Source organism: Schistocerca americana, chromosome 2 (genome assembly GCF_021461395.2).
Source record: "Schistocerca americana isolate TAMUIC-IGC-003095 chromosome 2, iqSchAmer2.1, whole genome shotgun sequence".
Classification (NCBI taxonomy): domain Eukaryota; kingdom Metazoa; phylum Arthropoda; class Insecta; order Orthoptera; family Acrididae; genus Schistocerca; species Schistocerca americana.
Genome location: NC_060120.1, coordinates 369,139,160 through 369,158,262, shown reverse-complemented (window position 1 = coordinate 369,158,262; position 19,103 = coordinate 369,139,160). Strand labels below are relative to the sequence as shown.

Sequence of the window (19,103 nt, the reverse complement as noted above, 5' to 3'; positions counted from 1 at the left end):
GTAGTCATGCAAACTTGGTGATCTGCTTCTCCGTGGATTTCCGGTGGGTCCAGTCTGCCTGGGCCCAGGTAACACTGTCCACCCATTCCCAGGAGTGATCTTGGAGTACGAAGGATAATCGTAGGTGAAGATGCAGCAGCTCCTTGGCGTTCTTGTCGAGTAGTAGACGGGTGTAGCGAATCCTCTCCCTGACCAGGGCCAGACCGGCTCTTCGCTTAAGCCTCAGATCACATATTACCAACCTCTACGGGGAGGATATGTACCAACTGGTGAAGAAACTGGAAGCTTCAAAACCAGAAAGGACGTCTGCTGAGTTCTCTCACCTTTTTACTAAGGTGTAGGGATGAAAACACCATACCTACTTTGGCCAAAATGATGCATCACATAAGCACGCCAGCAGCAAATTGTATTAAGCGAAGAGCCAGTCTGGCCCTGGTCAGGGCCAGACTGGCTGCTGACATAAATACCACGGACACAGCGCAGACAGATCATTCCATCAGCACCACCTGATGATGGCAGAACAGTTATTCGCCGAAATATCGTGGAACTTTGACGATCGGATCCGGCTGGACACCCGAGAACCTTGGATACAGCTTTTCAATAGTTACAGTTATAACAGAAAATAGACTGTAACGATACAAAATTGCCCCAACATATTTAGTTGCCAGAACAGATTTTTTCAGCTAATAATAAACTTGGGGTAAGAGAATAATTCTCCAAACTAGTATGGAGCAAACATACATTCCTACAGTCACAGTGATAAATGTTTACTTTTTTTTATTTTACTTTTGACCCAACTTAAAATGATGAAGAAACAGATTAAAATTTAAATCATCAATATGGGCCAAAGAATATGCTCTAGCATATTCTAAGGTAATAAATAACATGAAATATTTGGAGAAATTGGGAACTACAATCAGCACTCTCTGCACTTCTACATCTGAAGTCACTATGCAACTTACACATCTCATAGTGAACTAGTCAAGAAATCTAAACCTGTTACAAAACATGAATTTAATTACAACAGGCTTATTTAATGTTACTGCTGGTTAAACACACACACACACACACACACACACACACACACACACACACACACACACACACTGCTGGTTGCACACTGTTGACAGAATGGGGCTCACCGTGACTTGTCGGGCATCAGGTCTTGGGTGAAGGGTAGTCGAGAGCGAGAAAATCCTGTTCGTGAGCGAACAGGACTTGAGTTGAGCCTCTCATCAACTGTAGAATTTGAACCAGATTGAGATGTTCGACACCTAAACACAATCGCAATTATTTTTATCTCATAATGAACTTCATTTTCTCTCTTTTTAATCAACATATAATTCAACTGGCACTATACAGTAGCAAAATGTTGAGAGTTGTGCAATAGAATTTTTTTACAAATTAGCTGTGTATACAGAAAAACCACCCACCTCTACCAATAACGGTTAACAGAATTAGTAATATTCACCAGTACCACGAGTAGTGAGCTCGGTAATGGGAAACTGCGTATTAAAATACAATGCACATGCTGAACCATACACAACTACACAGCTGACAGACCCGCCACATTAAGCGATGATTGCAACCTACACAGGGCATGCAAGACAATCATAGCACAGCGTAAATCTGCACCTGCAAGAAAGGCTACCTGTTATTTCAATCTGTAATACCAGCACACATGCTTCATACAACTCATACAGCACTTGTATTCACTAGAAAAAAGAAATCTGTTGGAGACAGAGATATCAATCATAACAGTCATCTTTTTAAATATTTTAATCAATGTGCAGTTTTATCAGGTAACACTCAGCTCTACATCTGACAAATGAGATGAATATGAAAACAGCGATCAGCTTTGAAAAACATTGTGGCAAGGCTTGTTACAAAAATTACAAACATGATAAACAAATACTGTGATGCTTTTCTTCACTTATTTGCTGTTTTAGCATTACAAACCAAATCGATCAGTTCCTACAACATACAAAATTAGTAAGTGCTCCTTAGAAATTAAAAATTGAATGGTGTCACAAATACATGAAACAGCTGCACATGTGAAACATGATAGGAAACAGACAAAAATGTGAAGTTTGCTACTCAAGCTTGTCAAACTTAAGATTCAAAAGCTTGCCCAATGTTTATGACTACCCCCCCCCCCCCACCCCCCCATTATTTAACTGTTTCTTCTGAATATGTTACAATTTCCAAGGTGGTGGTATACTGACATGAGAAATGAGAATGCGAAAATATTTCTCCATCTCTTGTTTCAGAATACACCATCTGTCTGCTACTCTCTCACTGGCTGCTTGGAATCAACAGCACCCTTTATACCTCATGGTGAGTGCTGACAACACTGCTGCGTGAAACATGTAAGCTCGCCACACGCCACTGGCTCTGAAGGTTTTTTTTTTTTTTTTTTTTTCTCCTGCTCTGGCTACTATTAGCCTGTAAGAATTATGTTGGTAACTGTAAATTATTTTATACTGACAAATATTATCACTTTTTCATGGATGTGCTGCAAAAATATTCATGCATGTAACACAAAAACATTATAACACAAATGATACAAAGAAAGCATGATTTACACAAATTAATAACAGCACAGCACAGTACTTATTAATATGACACACCAAATTTCTGAAAGCACACTGTTTGCATTGGTAATAATATGCACTGACAAAGTCGAGAGATTTAGAATTTTAAGCAAGTTTGGTAACATATCTAACGTATCAACTAGAGTGAAACAAAGAATAAGAGATTAGTGGAAACATATATACTGAGGATAATAGTTCAGAAACTTGTCTATAAGGACTTGTGAGCTAGAGACTGGTACTAGGTATTAGAATATTTATACTTAAAAGTAAGTAACCTTATTTGCTTAGAGTTATTAGAAATAAAAACACAAATAATAACAGAATTAACATAATACAATCACAATAACAATTTCAATAATACAGAAATGGAAATACTTAGACCAGTGAGAAGTAAAAAGAGAGTATGTAGGAATAGAAAATGAGAAGTAACATTAATACAGAGTTTCAACAAAAGCAAATCAAATTTGCTGCATAAAAAATTTACTTTTGAGCTTTTGAAGTGATCCTAAATAAAAATCATTAAAGGCCAACAAAGAATTTTCCAAGAAAGATATAACTTGGAACAGACACCAGAGAAATGGAAACATACATTCACAACACGAAAAGGTGACAAACAAGATGCTTATTACTACAGAGAACTATCACTTCTACCTTAATTAAAAATATTTTCAAATATTCTAATTAACAAAACAGAAAAGAAATCACATAGACAAGCAAACAGATATTAAGGCGAACTTAAAGATAGATTCATTTCAAAAGCAATATTCAATATGAAATATGTTATCCATCACCACCTATAAGCCCAAACACACAACTGCATATGTCTATGTTCATAAAATTAAACAAAGAAATGCAAGTATATCATACAATATCTTTCTAACAATTCCTTCACTTTGTTAATGTTGTTGTTGTTGTGGTCTTCAGTCCTGAGACTGGTTTGATGCAGCTCTCCATGCTACTCTATCCTGTGCAAGCTTTTTCATCTCCCAGTACCTACTGCAACCTACATCCTTCTGAATCTGCTTAGTGTATTCATCTCTTGGTCTCCCTCTACGATTTTTACCCTCCACGCTGCCCTCCAATACTAAATTGGTGATCCCTTGATGCCTCAGAACATGTCCTACCAACCGATCCCTTCTTCTGGTCAAGTTGTGCCACAAACTTCTCTTCTCCCCAATCCTATTCAATACTTCCTCATTAGTTATGTGATCTACCCATCTAATCTTCAGCATTCTTCTGTAGCACCACATTTCGAAAGCTTCTATTCTCTTCTTGTCCAAACTATTTATCGTCCATGTTTCACTTCCATACATGGCTACACTCCATACGAATACTTTCAGAAATGACTTCCTGACACTTAAATCTATACTGGATGTTAACAAATTTCTCTTCTTCAGAAACGCTTTCCTTGCCATTGCCAGCCTACATTTTATATCCTCTCTACTTCGACCATCATCAGTTATTTTGCTCCCCAAATAGCAAAACTCCTTTACTACTTTAAGTGCCTCATTTCCTAATCTAATTCCCTCAGCATCACCCGACTTAATTAGACTACATTCCATTATCCTTGTTTTGCTTTTGTTGATGTTCATCTTATATCCTCCTTTCAAGACACTGTCCATTCCATTCAACTGCTCTTCCAAGTCCTTTGCTGTCTCCGACAGAATTACAATGTCATCGGCGAACCTCAAAGTTTTTATTTCTTCTCCATGAATTTTAATACCTACTCCGAATTTTTCTTTTGTTTCCTTTACTGCTTGCTCAATATACAGATTGAATAACATCGGGGAGAGGCTACAACCCTGTCTTACTCCCTTCCCAACCACAGCCTCCCTTTGTTAATGAATATGTGTAATTTCTTCCAAATCCCTGAAGGTTCTTCACAACATGGTGAATGAATGAGTGAATGAATTAATCACAAAACTAAGCCATAAAACAGAGAAATAAGCTATGGCGTAAGAAAAGGTTATTTTGTTTCATCTTCAACTAGATTTCAAGGTTAGTGCTCTATGTTAAAAGATGATAGCAGTATCTTCTTAAATAGTGTACATGTGACTTTTTTAGCTGTGGTAATTTCATGTATTTTTACTGTGTACTAATGAAATGAAAATAATAGTATAATGGCTCCAGCACTAATGACGATGCTGAAAATAAAGCTCGAATTATTCTGGATAATACTGGGAAAAAGTTTGCCAGCCACAATTCCATTCCCTCAAGTTTTTGTTCCTTGTCTGACTGTATGCAGCGAATGAACACATTTCAGTAAATAAGTTCTTTAAGGTCTGATGTAAACCATAATAGCACCTACAAACTGTAAGACTGTTCCACGTCTACAAAATCTGTCTGTCTGCTGGAACCAGTCAATCACCTGTGACCACTGTTCACTTATCGCACAACCAACTTCGGCACTGTCATTCAGTATGTTCCTCTTAGTACAGAACTTGGATTAAGAGAAGTACAAATCCCTTCAAGCTATCCAGATTTCATCTGCCAGTATTTACTGAATGACTTCAAGAAAATTAAAAGCTAGTTTTTCAAGTGGGCCACAGCCAATATCCTGGATAATACTTGTCAAATACTAACTTGTGATGCCTCTTTAACAATTTCATCATCAAGGGGATTTTAAAAAGTAACTTTCTGTACCTTCTTTTTCTGTTTGTACATGCACACTTGCTGAAAGCTTCTGTAGTCTGACCCAGTGTCCTATGATCATGTATAGCCATAGGGTAAAAGGAAAGAGTTTCTTATTAAATATTATTGTCATGTTCTACCAGACTCTGACATTAAATTCAGTTAATGCCACTATTGTTTACTTATATCTGCTAATGAGGATAGTCCTTTCATCTTGCACTTCACCAAACAGATTTCAAATGGCCATGAAAGAGACCACACCAGCATCAGCATGACACAAGCTATTTCACAATATGCACATGGTGGGTCTTTGCACGCAGTATATACATTACTACCTGTTCTGCCAATGATACACTTGGCCTACTTCTAAAATTCTTATAGTCTAGCAACTATCAGCTACTAATTTGTACACTATTTATATTATTTGAGGTAACTTTCTGAAGATATCTTACAAGTGCTAATATACTCAGCAAAATAGACAATACTGTTTTGCATTACATCCTCTTCACTATTTTCAGAGTTCTCACTTCTTTCAGGATCTGTTGTTTTGTTAGAAAAATTGAGAATGAACTTAGAGGGTACACATAGACTGGAGTTATGTTCATGTTTCAATAAACACAGTTTAATATTTCCTAGCTTACCAACACACTGAAATCAAAACCTATAGTTCCACAATCCATCAGCTCACAAACAGTCTCTTCAAGAAACATATGCAACAGATGGAATATGTTGGTTTTTTTTTCAGCTGTGTAGTTGACCGGCCTATGAATGTACCAAACATTCACCTGTTATACAACTTTGTTTTGCAATGTCACTTACCATGTTCCTATTAGTAATGGACTCATAATCAGTGCAACACAGCCCCTCTGCTACACAGAAGTGACTTACCAGAACCTCACATGGATACTAGATTTAATGACTCAATTCTGCTTCAGCTACTGGTCACATTACTTGGGGACATGCAGGGCATTTGTACGGTTTGTTCATTAAAACCAACTGAAATCATTATTTCAGTGACTCAGGAACTATGCTGGCGCAGAAAAAGAAGGTGTCAGAAAGAAGGCCGAAATAATGAATTTGGTCTTCCAAAGATCACTTTGCCCCAGAAGATTGTAGTGGCTCTTCCTCCACCACATGAACACCAAAATCACAGATATTGAATATTGAGAAGTGATACTGGAATAGAAAATCAACTAAACCTGCTCAAGAGTGGAAAATTAACTGGACCAGATGAGGCACATGATACAGGTTTACAGAGATTGTACAAAAGAACTTGTTCCCCTTCTAGTTGCAGTTTATCATAGGTCACTGGGGCAATAAGGTATCCATCTGTAGGAAAAAAAGTGGAGGTTATTCTTGTTTTCAAGAAGGGTTGTCCAATAAATACACATATTATAGACCAATATTGCTGATGTCATTCTGTTATAGAATTATCAAACAATGGAAAATACAGGATGGAATATAACAATATTATGAGAAAGAAATTTGCTACTCATCATATAGCAGAGATGTTGAGTCACAGTTAGGCACAACAAAAGATGCAAGACCTGTCCCATACTTCTTCCCACCACCACCTACTCCAGTTCGGTCACTAACATCACCTGTCCCATCAAAGGCAGGGTTACCTGTGAAACCAGTTATGTGGTCTACAAGCTAAGCTGCAACCACTGTGCTACATTCTACGTAGGCATGACAACCAACATGCTGTCTGTCCGCACGAATGGCCACCAACAACCTGTGGCCAAGAAACAAGTGGACCATCCTGTTGCTGAACATGCTGCCAAACTTGATATCCTTCATTTCAATGACTGCTTCACAGCCTGTGCCATATGGATCCTTTTCTAAATTGCGCAGTTGGGAACTTTCCCTGCAATACTTCCTACATTCCCACAACCCTCCTGGCCTCAACCTTCATTAGTCACTGTCCTCACCCATCCAGCCCCTTCCCTGCTCCCATTCGAGCACTACACAGCCATCATTCCACCACCACACCCAGTCTTTTTATTTATTTCTCTTTGCCTGCTACTCCCCCCCCCCCCCTACCCACCTCTCCCCAGCCTTCCATCTAACCTGCAGCACTTCACTGTCCACCACCCCCACCATACTATCCCTCCCCCTCCCAACCTCAGCCTCCTCCTTACCCCGACCCAGTTGCCACTCCCATCATGCACTGGTGCTGCTGCTCGCAGTGTGTTCTCAATTGCCTGAGATTGCAGTCATGCGGGTGAGTTGCGTTTGTGTGTGCGTGTTTGTGTGTGTGTGTGTGTGTGTGTGTGTGTGTGTGTGTGTCTGTTGGCCAAAAGCTTCAGTGTGAGAGTCTTTTTGTCGTGTCTATCTGCGACTCAGCATCTTCACTATACAGTGAGTAGCAACTTTCCTTCTCATAATATTATTATAGAATTATGGAATATTCTTTATGTTCCTGTATTATACTATTTTTGAAGAATAACAATTTGAAAACTCCTCTATAAAAATCAACATGAATTCCTCAAATGATTCAGTTTGCTCTGTTTGTCCAACAGGTCCAAAGTGCTGCAGACAATAGCATCCTGGTTCATGGAATGTTCCTTGATTTCAGAAAGGCATATGATATAGTTATGCTCTATTGTTCAGTGAACAAAATACGAGTACTGAGAGTCAGACATAATATGTGACTGATTCAAGACTTCTTTGCACATAAAACACATGTCATACTTACCAGAACAAAATCTATGATGTAAAGATAATTTCAGGAGTATCCCAAGGGAGTGAGATAGAGCCATCACTCTTTACAATGCACATTAGTGATCTAGTGCATAATGCTTTCACGTCAATGCTATTGCCTGTACAAAGGTTGTTATGCCTGAAGACTGCAGTGAAATGCAGGGATATGGTATATGTAATTGCTGCACTAGTCACTTGTGCAATGTATCTTTCACATACTTCTCAGCTAGATTAAAACATTCTTTACTGAAACTAGTGGGAGTATGAGTGTGAGTGTGAGAAATAATACAGACAATTATTGACCAATTTCTTTATTTCCAGTATTTTGAAGGTTTCTGAGAAGAATACCCAAAAATTGTTGTCAGACCAGTAGTCTCACTTCAGGAACTGTTTATCAACAGAGTAAGACATCTGAATGAGTTTTTGAGCAGTTGATAAGAAAATAAACACTGAAATTGCCACTAAGGTTCTGGATGAGGCCCTTCCTCAGAGCTAGCGCTCTCTACCTTCCTGTCCATTTTCCCCCCTACCTCCCCCTTTCCCTCTTTCCAGCTCTCTTTTATGCTCTACTCTCTTTACTCCTCTCATATTGTTGTTCAGAAACCAAGTCATCTGTCAAAAGACCTCTCTCTTCCCCATTCTCCCCTCCTTGCACCCTTTCCTATGCCTCCTTCAGTCTAGGTAATTGCTACAAATAATCAGTAATAATTAGTCTCACCATGGCCACCAGTGTGTGCATTTGAGTGTTTGTGTGGGAATGAGTGTACTTATACTAGAAAAAGTGCAAAAGCCCAAAAGCACAGTGCTTCTTGATACATGTTTCTATGCGCCACACCTTAGTCCACTATGGGTGAGTGCATTCCCCTTGTTTTACATACTATAGATATCACATTTTTAAATTTTCATTCAATTTATTTCTTTGATTCCAATACTGGACTTGAACTTCACAGTGGGAATTCACATTTATCCTCATCAGGACTCAAACACGGCAATATCAGCTGTGAAGTATTATAATACCCAAAAATACCAGCACTGGTAGAACAGGAGTATAAAATATTGAAACTTCTAGGAAAACCACTGCTTCATACAGGTCAGCTTTACAACAGTCTGAACTGGCTCAGATGGCCAAATTAGTTAAAGCAACTGGTTATGTGAGCAGTATATTTGGGTTCAAATCTCCGTTTGACAAAAACTTTCAACTGTCACAACAGATTCATCACTCAGCACTTGTGAGTGACCACCAGAGAATGGTATTGAAAATCAAAGAAATGACAAAAGATCTACTACAAGATTGCAGTTCTGCACAATACTAATTTGCTTGTAATCAAATGTGTAACTATCAAAGATACAAGCAACCATGTTAGTCATAATGACCACGCACTTTTTATGGGAAGCTGATAATACACCCCACACGAAATAATTTAATAGATGTCGATTTACTTCTCAATATGTATGTCACTTAACGCTTGTGAGAGATACAATTTCAATCCTGCATAATTTATCTAAGACTTTTGTTGTATTTTCCTTTACTGTGGGAGAGGCTTTGTGATAATTTTATTAACACAGCACAGAAGGAGACATTCTCTTATCGGACTATGAACACAGACATCTATCTGATTATAATGAAATAAATTATTATAGCTAAGAAATCAACTGGCTGCAGTCCCAAGATAAAGAACCATGAAACTACACAGGAACCACAAATAAAATACTATTTAAATTTATTATTCAGAATGGAAATTTGCAGGCAGTGTGCTTTTCTGTGAGACAGTTATTACAAACATCCACCCAGAATGATTCATTACATTTAAAATATTTCATAAAATAGGCTGGAAAAACACTACTTCCCTTGTGAAACGTTCAATGTGCTGTTGCTGACAAACAGAAACAAAAATTTTAGGACATAATACTCTGTGATGGTGTTGTATGCTTCATACTACAAAATGCAGCCCAAAATGAATGCAATACATTTTATCTTTAAACAAAAAAAGAAACCAAAATCTACCAACTAGACTGCAGCAGACTAATAGACTTATAAAAAGCATCGTCAGATACAGCCTGCAGCTGGATTTGAAAGTGAAGGAAGCAGAAACAACCACTAACATTACAGATGATCTGAATGGATGCTTTTCCCGTATATGTTTTCAGTGCATAGCTTCATGTGCCATATGTGAAAGAGGTAATAGGTAGCTTGTCCCCTCTCCTCCCCAAACACATACAATTAGCAGCTTTACAGTAACAGAGAAGTGTCATGTGTTCTCTCACTAATTCTTGTTCCATGAAAAATAAATGATGACTTTGGGTGCTAAGCAATTCGCCTGTCCTTTTTCACCTACTATGCACCACCCACTGGTTTCATCTATATAGTCAGTGGTGGTCTATTCTTCCTTTGCACATATAATGTCCCAGAAATTTTGCTCTCATTATGACTATGATAATAGAGTTTACTCCTGTAGTTTTCACTCACACAAATGGCTGATAACTTGAACCGCTCCCATAACCACCGCCAGATGAGCCAAAACTGAGTTTCAACTGTCTCCTTTTCTCAGCTGTAATGGACAACACAATTGATCAGTGTGAAATACATACTGTACACATAACAAACCCTGATGACACATCAAGAAATTATCAAAATTATAAATTAAATAGTACAATGTACAAGTTCTACAGAAGGATGACAAATTATTTAGAGCTATATCATATTATCACTTAATGAATCAGTATATGTACAATTGTAAAAGGCAGTATATTGTGTACTTAAACACACTACCCCTCAGGAGCAAGTCACAAAATACTTTACTGTATTCAAATGGTAAGCTATTCACATAACAACAATTAAAAGTGACCAGGTAAAGAAATTACAATCAATGTAATATAGAACAAAGTCTAAAACTCAGGTAGCATAATAAATACACAAATAAAATGTGGCAAGAATCCTACATACACCTTGGGTGCGGCCATTCCTTCATCTGATACTCGGATGGGAAAGGACTGGAGAAAACCAAACTACTGAGGCGTTAAACAGGAAAGCAACTCAGGAATACAGGTTTTAGTTTCAATAAGTACTGCTGAACAGATACGATCTTCAACAAGGAGTATCACATGGCATTAAGAGAAAAGATCACATGAAATGATTTCTAAAAACAGAATAAGATAAATTTATTATTTCAGGTGGAGCAAATATCATCAGTGAACACAGACCAAACAATGGATGGATGCTTCCTAAATTACAAAGAAGTGCTCGAAATAGAGATGGACAGAAAAAGAGGGGTTACCATGAGTATACCTAATTTGTCAGGTTCTGAACAACTATCACCTTTAGTCACTGAGCAGCTACATTTCCTTCAAGTATTTTCAATGAATCATACAAAACCTGTTTGTACATATACTATTTACCAGACTAAATGTGCTGAGATTTGCATAATGCCTTTGGACGTTACGCATCTACTGCAATGCTCTACCAACTATCCCCCATCCCTCCCACCACAAACATACACAACCATAGTGTTTACATTTGAATATAAAGATAAAGAATTTGTGGCACATGTATTGTTCTGTCCAAATTAGACAGTTTGTGTCAATAATACTATACTTTTAAATTAATATACACTTAAGTGAGTGCAAAGGTACAAATAATATTGTTATTATACAATTCAGCAGGGTACTAATAAACACAACACTTTGACATTATGTAACATTTTCTCAAAATGCCTGGAGGAAAGGGTAGAGTTATCTTATTTTTCATTATGCAGTTCACCTTCAACAGAAGCGAAAAATATGTCTAGTTCTCCATGCATCTTCATTTGGTCTCTCTTCTCCATGTTGCGCAATATCCTGAGAAATGTCTCTTATCAAACTTGTGGCCTGTTTCTTCTGTATGATTAACAATAGTCAAACATTTGCTGTTATCATATACTCTTCTTTGTGCATTTATAAAATTCTCTTTCAGATTGTCGAGCAACATAACATTCTGGATGTAACTTACCTACTGAACACAGCTTATAAATGATCCTATATATGCCTGATTTTGTGTGCTATTCTTTACATCCTGTTTTATATAAAGTCTAAATCTCTACTATATATTTATTTATTTATTTATGGTGAATACTGTGGAACCTGAAGATGTTGGCAATATTCTGTGATATGCAGATCTGCGTATTACACACAGGCTGCTAGAGTGCCTCGATATCAGTTTTGGTTTGTCGTATAGGTTTTTTACAATTATTTCAGTTAACTATACCCTATGCCTTGTTTCAACTCACAGCTGCTATTATTTTTATTTTTTCCATTTATTGTTTGAGATCCTTACTAGTTACGCAATGTCTTTCCCAGTTGCAACATAAGTACTCTTACAAATTTCACACAACTAAAAGCAGTCTGCTACTACTACTGAATGTATGCATTTACATTACTTGTAATCATAAACCCACATAAATGATCTAACACACACACACACACACACACACACACACACACACACACACACACAAATTATGTACACCAACATTAAAGACTGTTAGCACCCCATCAATCACAAATGTGACAGGAACTGAAACTGAGGATAGTAAAGCAAAAGCAGAAATTCTTCTACATCTACATATATATTCTGCAAGTCATTGTAAGATGTGTGGCGGGCAGCACCCTCTACCACTACTAGCCATTTCCTTTCCTGTTCCACTCGCAAATAGAGCAAGAGAAAAATGACAGTCTGTATGCCTCAGTAAGAGACAATATGTACATTTGTGGCACTGGAATCATTTTGCAATCAGCTTCAAATGCCATTTCTCTAAATTTTCTCAATAGTGTTCATTGAATATAATGCCGTCTTCCCTCCAGGGATTCCCATTTCAGGTCTCTAAGCATCTCTGTAATCCTTGTGTGTTATTCAAATCTATTGGTAAAAAATCTAGTAGCCACCTCTGCATTGTTTCAATGTCTTCCTTTAATCCGACCTGGTTCGGCCCCAAACACTCGAGTAGTACTCAAGAGTGGGCCATACTTGTGTACTACATGCAGTCTCCTTTACAAATGAATCAAATTTTCCTAAAATTATCCCAATGAAGGGTTCAACAACTCACCTTCCTGACTGCAAGCCTTACATGCTTGTTCCATTTCATATTGCTTTGCAACATTACACCAAGATATTTAATAATGGTGACTTCATCAAGCAGGACACTACTAACGCTGTAATCAAATATTACAGGATTGTTTTTGCCACTCATCTGCATTAAATTATATTTTTCTACATTTAGAGGTAGCTGCCATTCATCATATCAACTAGAAAATTTGTGTAAGTCACTTTCTATCCTCCTTTAGTCACTCAATGATGACTCCTTCCCATACACCACAGCAAACAGCTGTCCACTGCTACTCACTCTGTCCAACACTTCAATTATGTACATAGAGAATAAGAGTAATCCTATCACACTTACCTTGGACACTCTTGACAATACCATTGCCTCTGATGAACTCTCGCTGCGAAGGACAACATACTGGGTTCTGTTATTTAAGAAGTCTTCAAGCCACTAACATATCTGGGAATCAAGACCGCACGCTTGTACCTTCATTAACAGTCTGCAGTGGGGCACTGTGACAAGCACTTTTTGGAAATCTATGAATATGAAATATATGTCTGTTGCCCTTCATCCATGGTTCACCGGATATCAGTGAGAAGCAGGCAAGTTGAGTTTTGCACGAGTGATGCTTTCTGAAACCATGCTGATTTGTGGACAGCAGCTTTTCCATCTCAAGGAAATTTATTATATTCAAACTCAGAATATTTTCAGGAAATCTGCAGCAAACTGATGTTAAGGATATTGGTCTGTAATTTTGCAGATCTGTTCTTTTACCCATCTTATATACAGGAGTCACACACGCCTTTTTTTCCATCGCATGGGGCTTTGTGCTGGGTGAGAGATTTGTGATATATGCAAATTAAGAAGGGGCCAATGTTGTAGAATTCTCTTCGCAAAACCAAGCTGGGATTCCATCCGGACCTGGTGACCTATTTGTTTTCAACACTTTCAGTTGATTCTCTACACAAGGGATGCCTCTTACTATGCCCTCCATACAGGAGTCTGAGCAATGGTCAAACGATGGAATGCTTGAACAATTCTCTTGTGTGAATGATTTCTTAAACATGACATTTAAAACTTCAGGTGTCCTTCTAATATATTCTGTTGCCACAACAGACTGGTCAATGAGTGGCTGGATGGAAGCCTTAGACACACTTAGCGATTTTACATACGGTCAGAATTTTCTCGGGTTCTCAACAAGATCTTTTGCAAAGGTATGACGGTGCTAGTTGCTATATGCTTTGCGCACTGATCTATTTACAGATCCACAAATCTCTACTAACTTTAGTTCATCTTCATTTGCACATTCTCTTTTGAACCGAGAGTGCAACAGCCTTTGTTTCCACAGCAGTTTCCAAATTTTGTTGTTACCTACTCTGCACATACTTCCCCAGAACAGGATTTACAGTCTGTTTAAGCTTCACCCACAATTCCTCTGTGTCCATCATACTGGAACTAAATAATGTTAATTCACTGTCTAAGTATGATGCTAACTACTGCCTATCTGCTCTTTCTACTAGAAATACTCTCCTGTCCTTCTTGATTGACTTATTAACCTTAGTAACTACAGTCGCAATGATGACCTCATTGTCACTAATCCCTGTCTCTATACTTACATCATTGATAAGGTGAGGCCTGTCTGTAGCTACCAAGTCTAAAATATTTCCACTGTGTGTGGAGTCTCAAACTAGCTGCTCAAAGACAGCTTTTGGAAAATGTGTTCACAAATACTTCACAAGACTGCCTCTGTGTACCCCCTGCAATGAATACATTGATGTCCCAGTCTATACTCAGTAGGTTAAAGTCATCTCCAACTAATATTGCATGATCTGGTTATTTCTGAGCTACTGACTGTAGACTATGGTTGAATGACTCTACAAGTGTCACAGTGGAATCAGGTTGCTGGTAAAAACATCCAACAACTGCCTTGATTTCACCTGGATCTGTTATATGTGACCATACAACTTTACTGTCACACTCAAATTCAACCTCAGTAGAGACAATATTCTTGCCGATTGCAATGAACACTCCTCCTCCTCCTACGGCATCAAATCTGTCTCCAATCTACATTATAGGAATTGCTAAATATCTCAGAGCTTCCTACTTTGGATTTCAGCCAGCTCTTAGTCCTGAGAATAATCGGAGTGTGAGAAATTTCCTGAAGGGAGTACATCTCTGCAAATCACATTTAAGTGCCTGGCAGAGGGTTCATCGAACCACCCTCACAATTCCCTATTATTCCAATCTCGTATAGCGCGCAGAAAGAATGAACACCTATATCTTTCCATATGAGCTCTGATTTCCCTTACTTTATCGTGGTGATCGTTCCACCCTATGTAGGTCGGTGTCAACAAAATATTTGCACATTCGTAGGAGAAAGTTGGTGATTGGAATTTCGTGAGAAGATTCCGTCGCAACGAAAAACGCCTTTCTTTTAGTGATTTCCAGCCCAAATCCTGTATCATTTCTGTGACACGCACTCTCCCATATTTCGCGATAATACAAAACATGCTGCCTTTCTTTGAACTTTTTCGATGTACTCTGTCAGTCCTACCTGGTAAGTATCCCACACCGCACAGCAATATTCTAAAAGAGGAGGAACAAGCGTCGTGTAGGCAGTCTCCTTCGTAGGTCTGTTGCATTTTCTAAGTGTCCTGCCAATAAAACGCAGCCTTTGGTTAGCCTTCCCCACAACATTTTCTGTGTGTTCTTTCCAATTTAAGTTGTTTGTAATTGTAATACCTAGGTATTTAGTTGAATTTACGGCTTTTAGATTAGACTGGTTTATCGTGTAACTGAAGTTTAACGAGTTCCTTTTAGTACTCATGTGGATGACCTCACACTTTTCGTTATTTAGGGTCAACTGCCACTTTTCGCACCATTCAGATACTTTTTCTAAATCGTTTTGCAGTTTGTTTTGATCTTCTGATGACTTTATTAGTCAATAAACGAAAGCGTCATATGCAAACAACCGAAGACGGCTGCTCAGATTCTCTCCCAAATCGTTTATATAGATAAGGAACAGCAAAGGGCCTATAACACTACCTTGGGGAATGCCTCAAATCACTTGTTTTACTCGATGACTTTCCGTCAATTACTATGAACTGTGATCTCTCTGACAGGAAATCGCAAATCCAGTCACATAACTGAGACGATATTCCATAAGCACGCAATTTTACTATGAGCCGCTTGTGTGGTACAGTGTCAAAAGCCTTCCGGAAATCCCGGAATACAGAATCGATCTGAAATCCCTTGTCAATAGCACTCAGCACTTCAGGTGAATAAAGAGCTATTTGTGTTTCACAGGAACAATGTTTTCTAAATCCACGTTGACTGTGTGTCAATAGACTGTTTCCTTCGAGGTAATTCATAATGTTCGAACACAATTTATGTTCTAAAATCTTGCTGCATATCAACGTTAACAATATGGGAAATAAGGTAAATTTGTTATGAATACTTCAACAATTTACTGATAAAATTTTGACAGTCAAAGTTTCTGTTCCTTTGTAAAGGAAAACCCAGGAGTACAACCATAGTTTAATTCTTGTACCACCATAAAGATGAGAGAAATAGATGTTAGTGTCAGTGGCATAGAGAAGCAGCTGAAATTCCTAAAACTGTACAAAGCTCCAGGGCCCGGTGAAATTCCTAAGGACTCTATCTTGAATTTTCAGCCAGGTTAGGCCCCTTTTAACAATAATTTATCATTGATCTCTCAAAAAGACATGCCCAATAGATGGAAGAAAGCACAGGTCACACCTATCAACAAGAAGCATAGCAGAAGTGACCCACAAAAGTACCATGTGATATCCTTGACATCCATTTGTTGCAGAATCTTAGAACATATCCCGAACTCAAACTAATTAAATATCTCTAACAGAATGACCTCCTCCATGCCAACAAGCATGGATTCTGAAAACATCAAACATGTGAAATTCATCTTGAGGTGTTGGGTATTCTGTCGGATATCAGCATCATCCTTGCACGAAATATTTTGACAACTCTGACTCATTATCTTCATCAGACGGCTGGTCACGTGGAATGGTTCCAGTATTTATATCCATGCATTTACCCCTCCCGCATCAGTTCCAGGTGTTCAGTCTGCAGTGCATTTCCACTAGCAGTGTCCTTAGGTGTTCTCTCTTCAGTCCATGGTGGTTGTCTGTGAACTGGCATACCATTTTCAGTCTGTTGCGGTTCCAGGTGTTCTCTCTGCAGTCCACTCCCACTAGAAACGTTCTTAAGCATTCCCTCTTCTGTCCTGTGCACCAGGCCAAGTGCCGGTGTTATGTCTTCAATTCCTTGCAATTGTCTGCTCGCTGGCATACTGTTTTCGGTCCAGTGCAGTTCTAGGTGTTCTCTCTTCAGGCTACTCCCGCTAGAAATGCTCTGCAATGCTGCATCTTTGGTAAGGTGATCCTGGTGCTCTGTCTGGAGTTCGTTTCTGGCATCCACATTCTCAGTTCTTCTTTTTCTGGAGTTCTGCTGCTGCCCCCATTGTGTTTCCAGCAACTCCAGTGCAGAACTCACGGCCCTGCTGAGTTGGTAGCCAGTTTTCCATCACCTTTATCTCCGTAGACTCGCCCAGTATCTGGGGGTCTGTGTCAGAACCCTCATTTCATAAGAGTTCAGGAAATGATTGAGTTCCTGACAATATTTGGTAATGACCGATATAGTTCTCTGTCTTAGCTGGATATGCCTCTGATGTTCTTTGCATATGATGTCCAATGTCCTAGTTGTTTGGCCAGTGTATGGCATGTCACACTGGCAAGGTTTATTACAAATTTCTGGTTTTCGCAGTCCCCGGTCATATTTCATATTTCACAGTAGCCCTCTTATTGTGGTAGGAGGACAGAACACACATTTCACGTTGTGTTTCCTCAGAATCAGGCCGATTTTGGCAGAAAAACTGATTCTGCATAGGGCACGTATGCAAGAGTCTTTGCCTCATCTTGCTCTTCCTCTAGGTCATGTGTTGGAGTGGCTGAAGGGCCTTCTGAGTCTGTTTGGCTGTGTATCCATTCTTGTATAACACTGATCATAGATACTCTATTTCTGCCACCAGACTATCCGGATCTGACACGCTGCATGCCTGGTGGACCAATGTCTTCTTGATGATTGCGTTGAAGTTGTAGTCATAAGTCAATGCCCAGTAGCTCATTATTCCAACGTCAAGTTGGTCTCGTGCAGCTGCATCCATTCTTGTACAACAGAAAATGGTCGGTGAGTTCATTTCCTGGAATCCCTATGTGAACCAGTGTTCAGAGGAAGGTCACTGACTTTCCAGAGCTGTAGAGCTCAACCAGTAGGTTCTGGATGTTCGTGTCCAAAACATTTTTCTGGGATAGCACAGCAATATGCCTTTTAAGCAACTTGTGGAACCGCAACAGATCAGAAAGTTCATTGTGGCCATGGATTTGCCATACCTCAATGCCTGAGATACAGAAACCAACTCTGCAGTGTATGCACTGCAGGCACTTGACAGAGTGCTTCTCGTGTCCCCTTGCATGTGGTAAAGCATAACCAACCCTGTCACTGACTTTCAATCCATCTGTGTAGATGCATATTGAATTAAAATAATAACGGAAGATCGAACGAAACAGGTGTCGGAGAAGGGTAGGATGAGCATCCTCTTTGGGGTCACAAAAGAAAACAGATCCATCTGTATCGCAGGACAGGGTACAGACTATGGGAGCTGTCAAGAGGGAGCTGTAGGAACACAGAGTGAAGAAGGCTGTAGAGGTCCTTCAGTAGAATATCAAGTCTACTCCCACCTGGTCCACCCAGTTTTGGGTGATGCCCCAACGTTGGTTGTGGAACAGAGTTGGGTGAAAGGGTGAGTAGGCCTCTGACAGATTATGATTGCATAATTTGCCAGAAGCTGCTATCATCTAACCCACAATGGTGGGACACCAGCTTGTGTCACGAGGCTGTCAACAGTGATCATAAGGAAGGCTCCCGTCGCCAACTGCACATGTGGCAGTCAAGTTATATGGTTGACAATTAATACCTAAGAAATTAAAAGTTTCAATGATTTCAAGTGACTGGTCACCAAGATAAATTTTTGGTTGCAGGTGCAGAGTTCGGAGTTGCAAAAATG

At 39.0% G+C, this 19,103-nt stretch overlaps 1 protein-coding gene across 4 annotated transcripts in view; it reads right to left on the bottom strand.

Annotated features, from left to right (window-relative positions):
• LOC124593978 (dual specificity mitogen-activated protein kinase kinase 4-like) overlaps positions 1-19,103 on the bottom strand; it is a 127,664-nt gene that overhangs the window by 75,565 nt on the left and 32,996 nt on the right. For 2 of the 4 annotated variants that reach the window (XM_047132327.1, XM_047132328.1), the window contains 2 exons: positions 10,396-10,477; positions 1,143-1,274 (listed from right to left, as the gene is read on the bottom strand). In XM_047132327.1, coding sequence (XP_046988283.1) covers positions 1,143-1,274; positions 10,396-10,477 — 214 coding nt within the window. The remainder of the gene's footprint in view (positions 1-1,142; positions 1,275-10,395; positions 10,478-19,103) is intronic. The other 2 variants (XM_047132329.1, XM_047132330.1) reach the window with 1 other exon arrangement.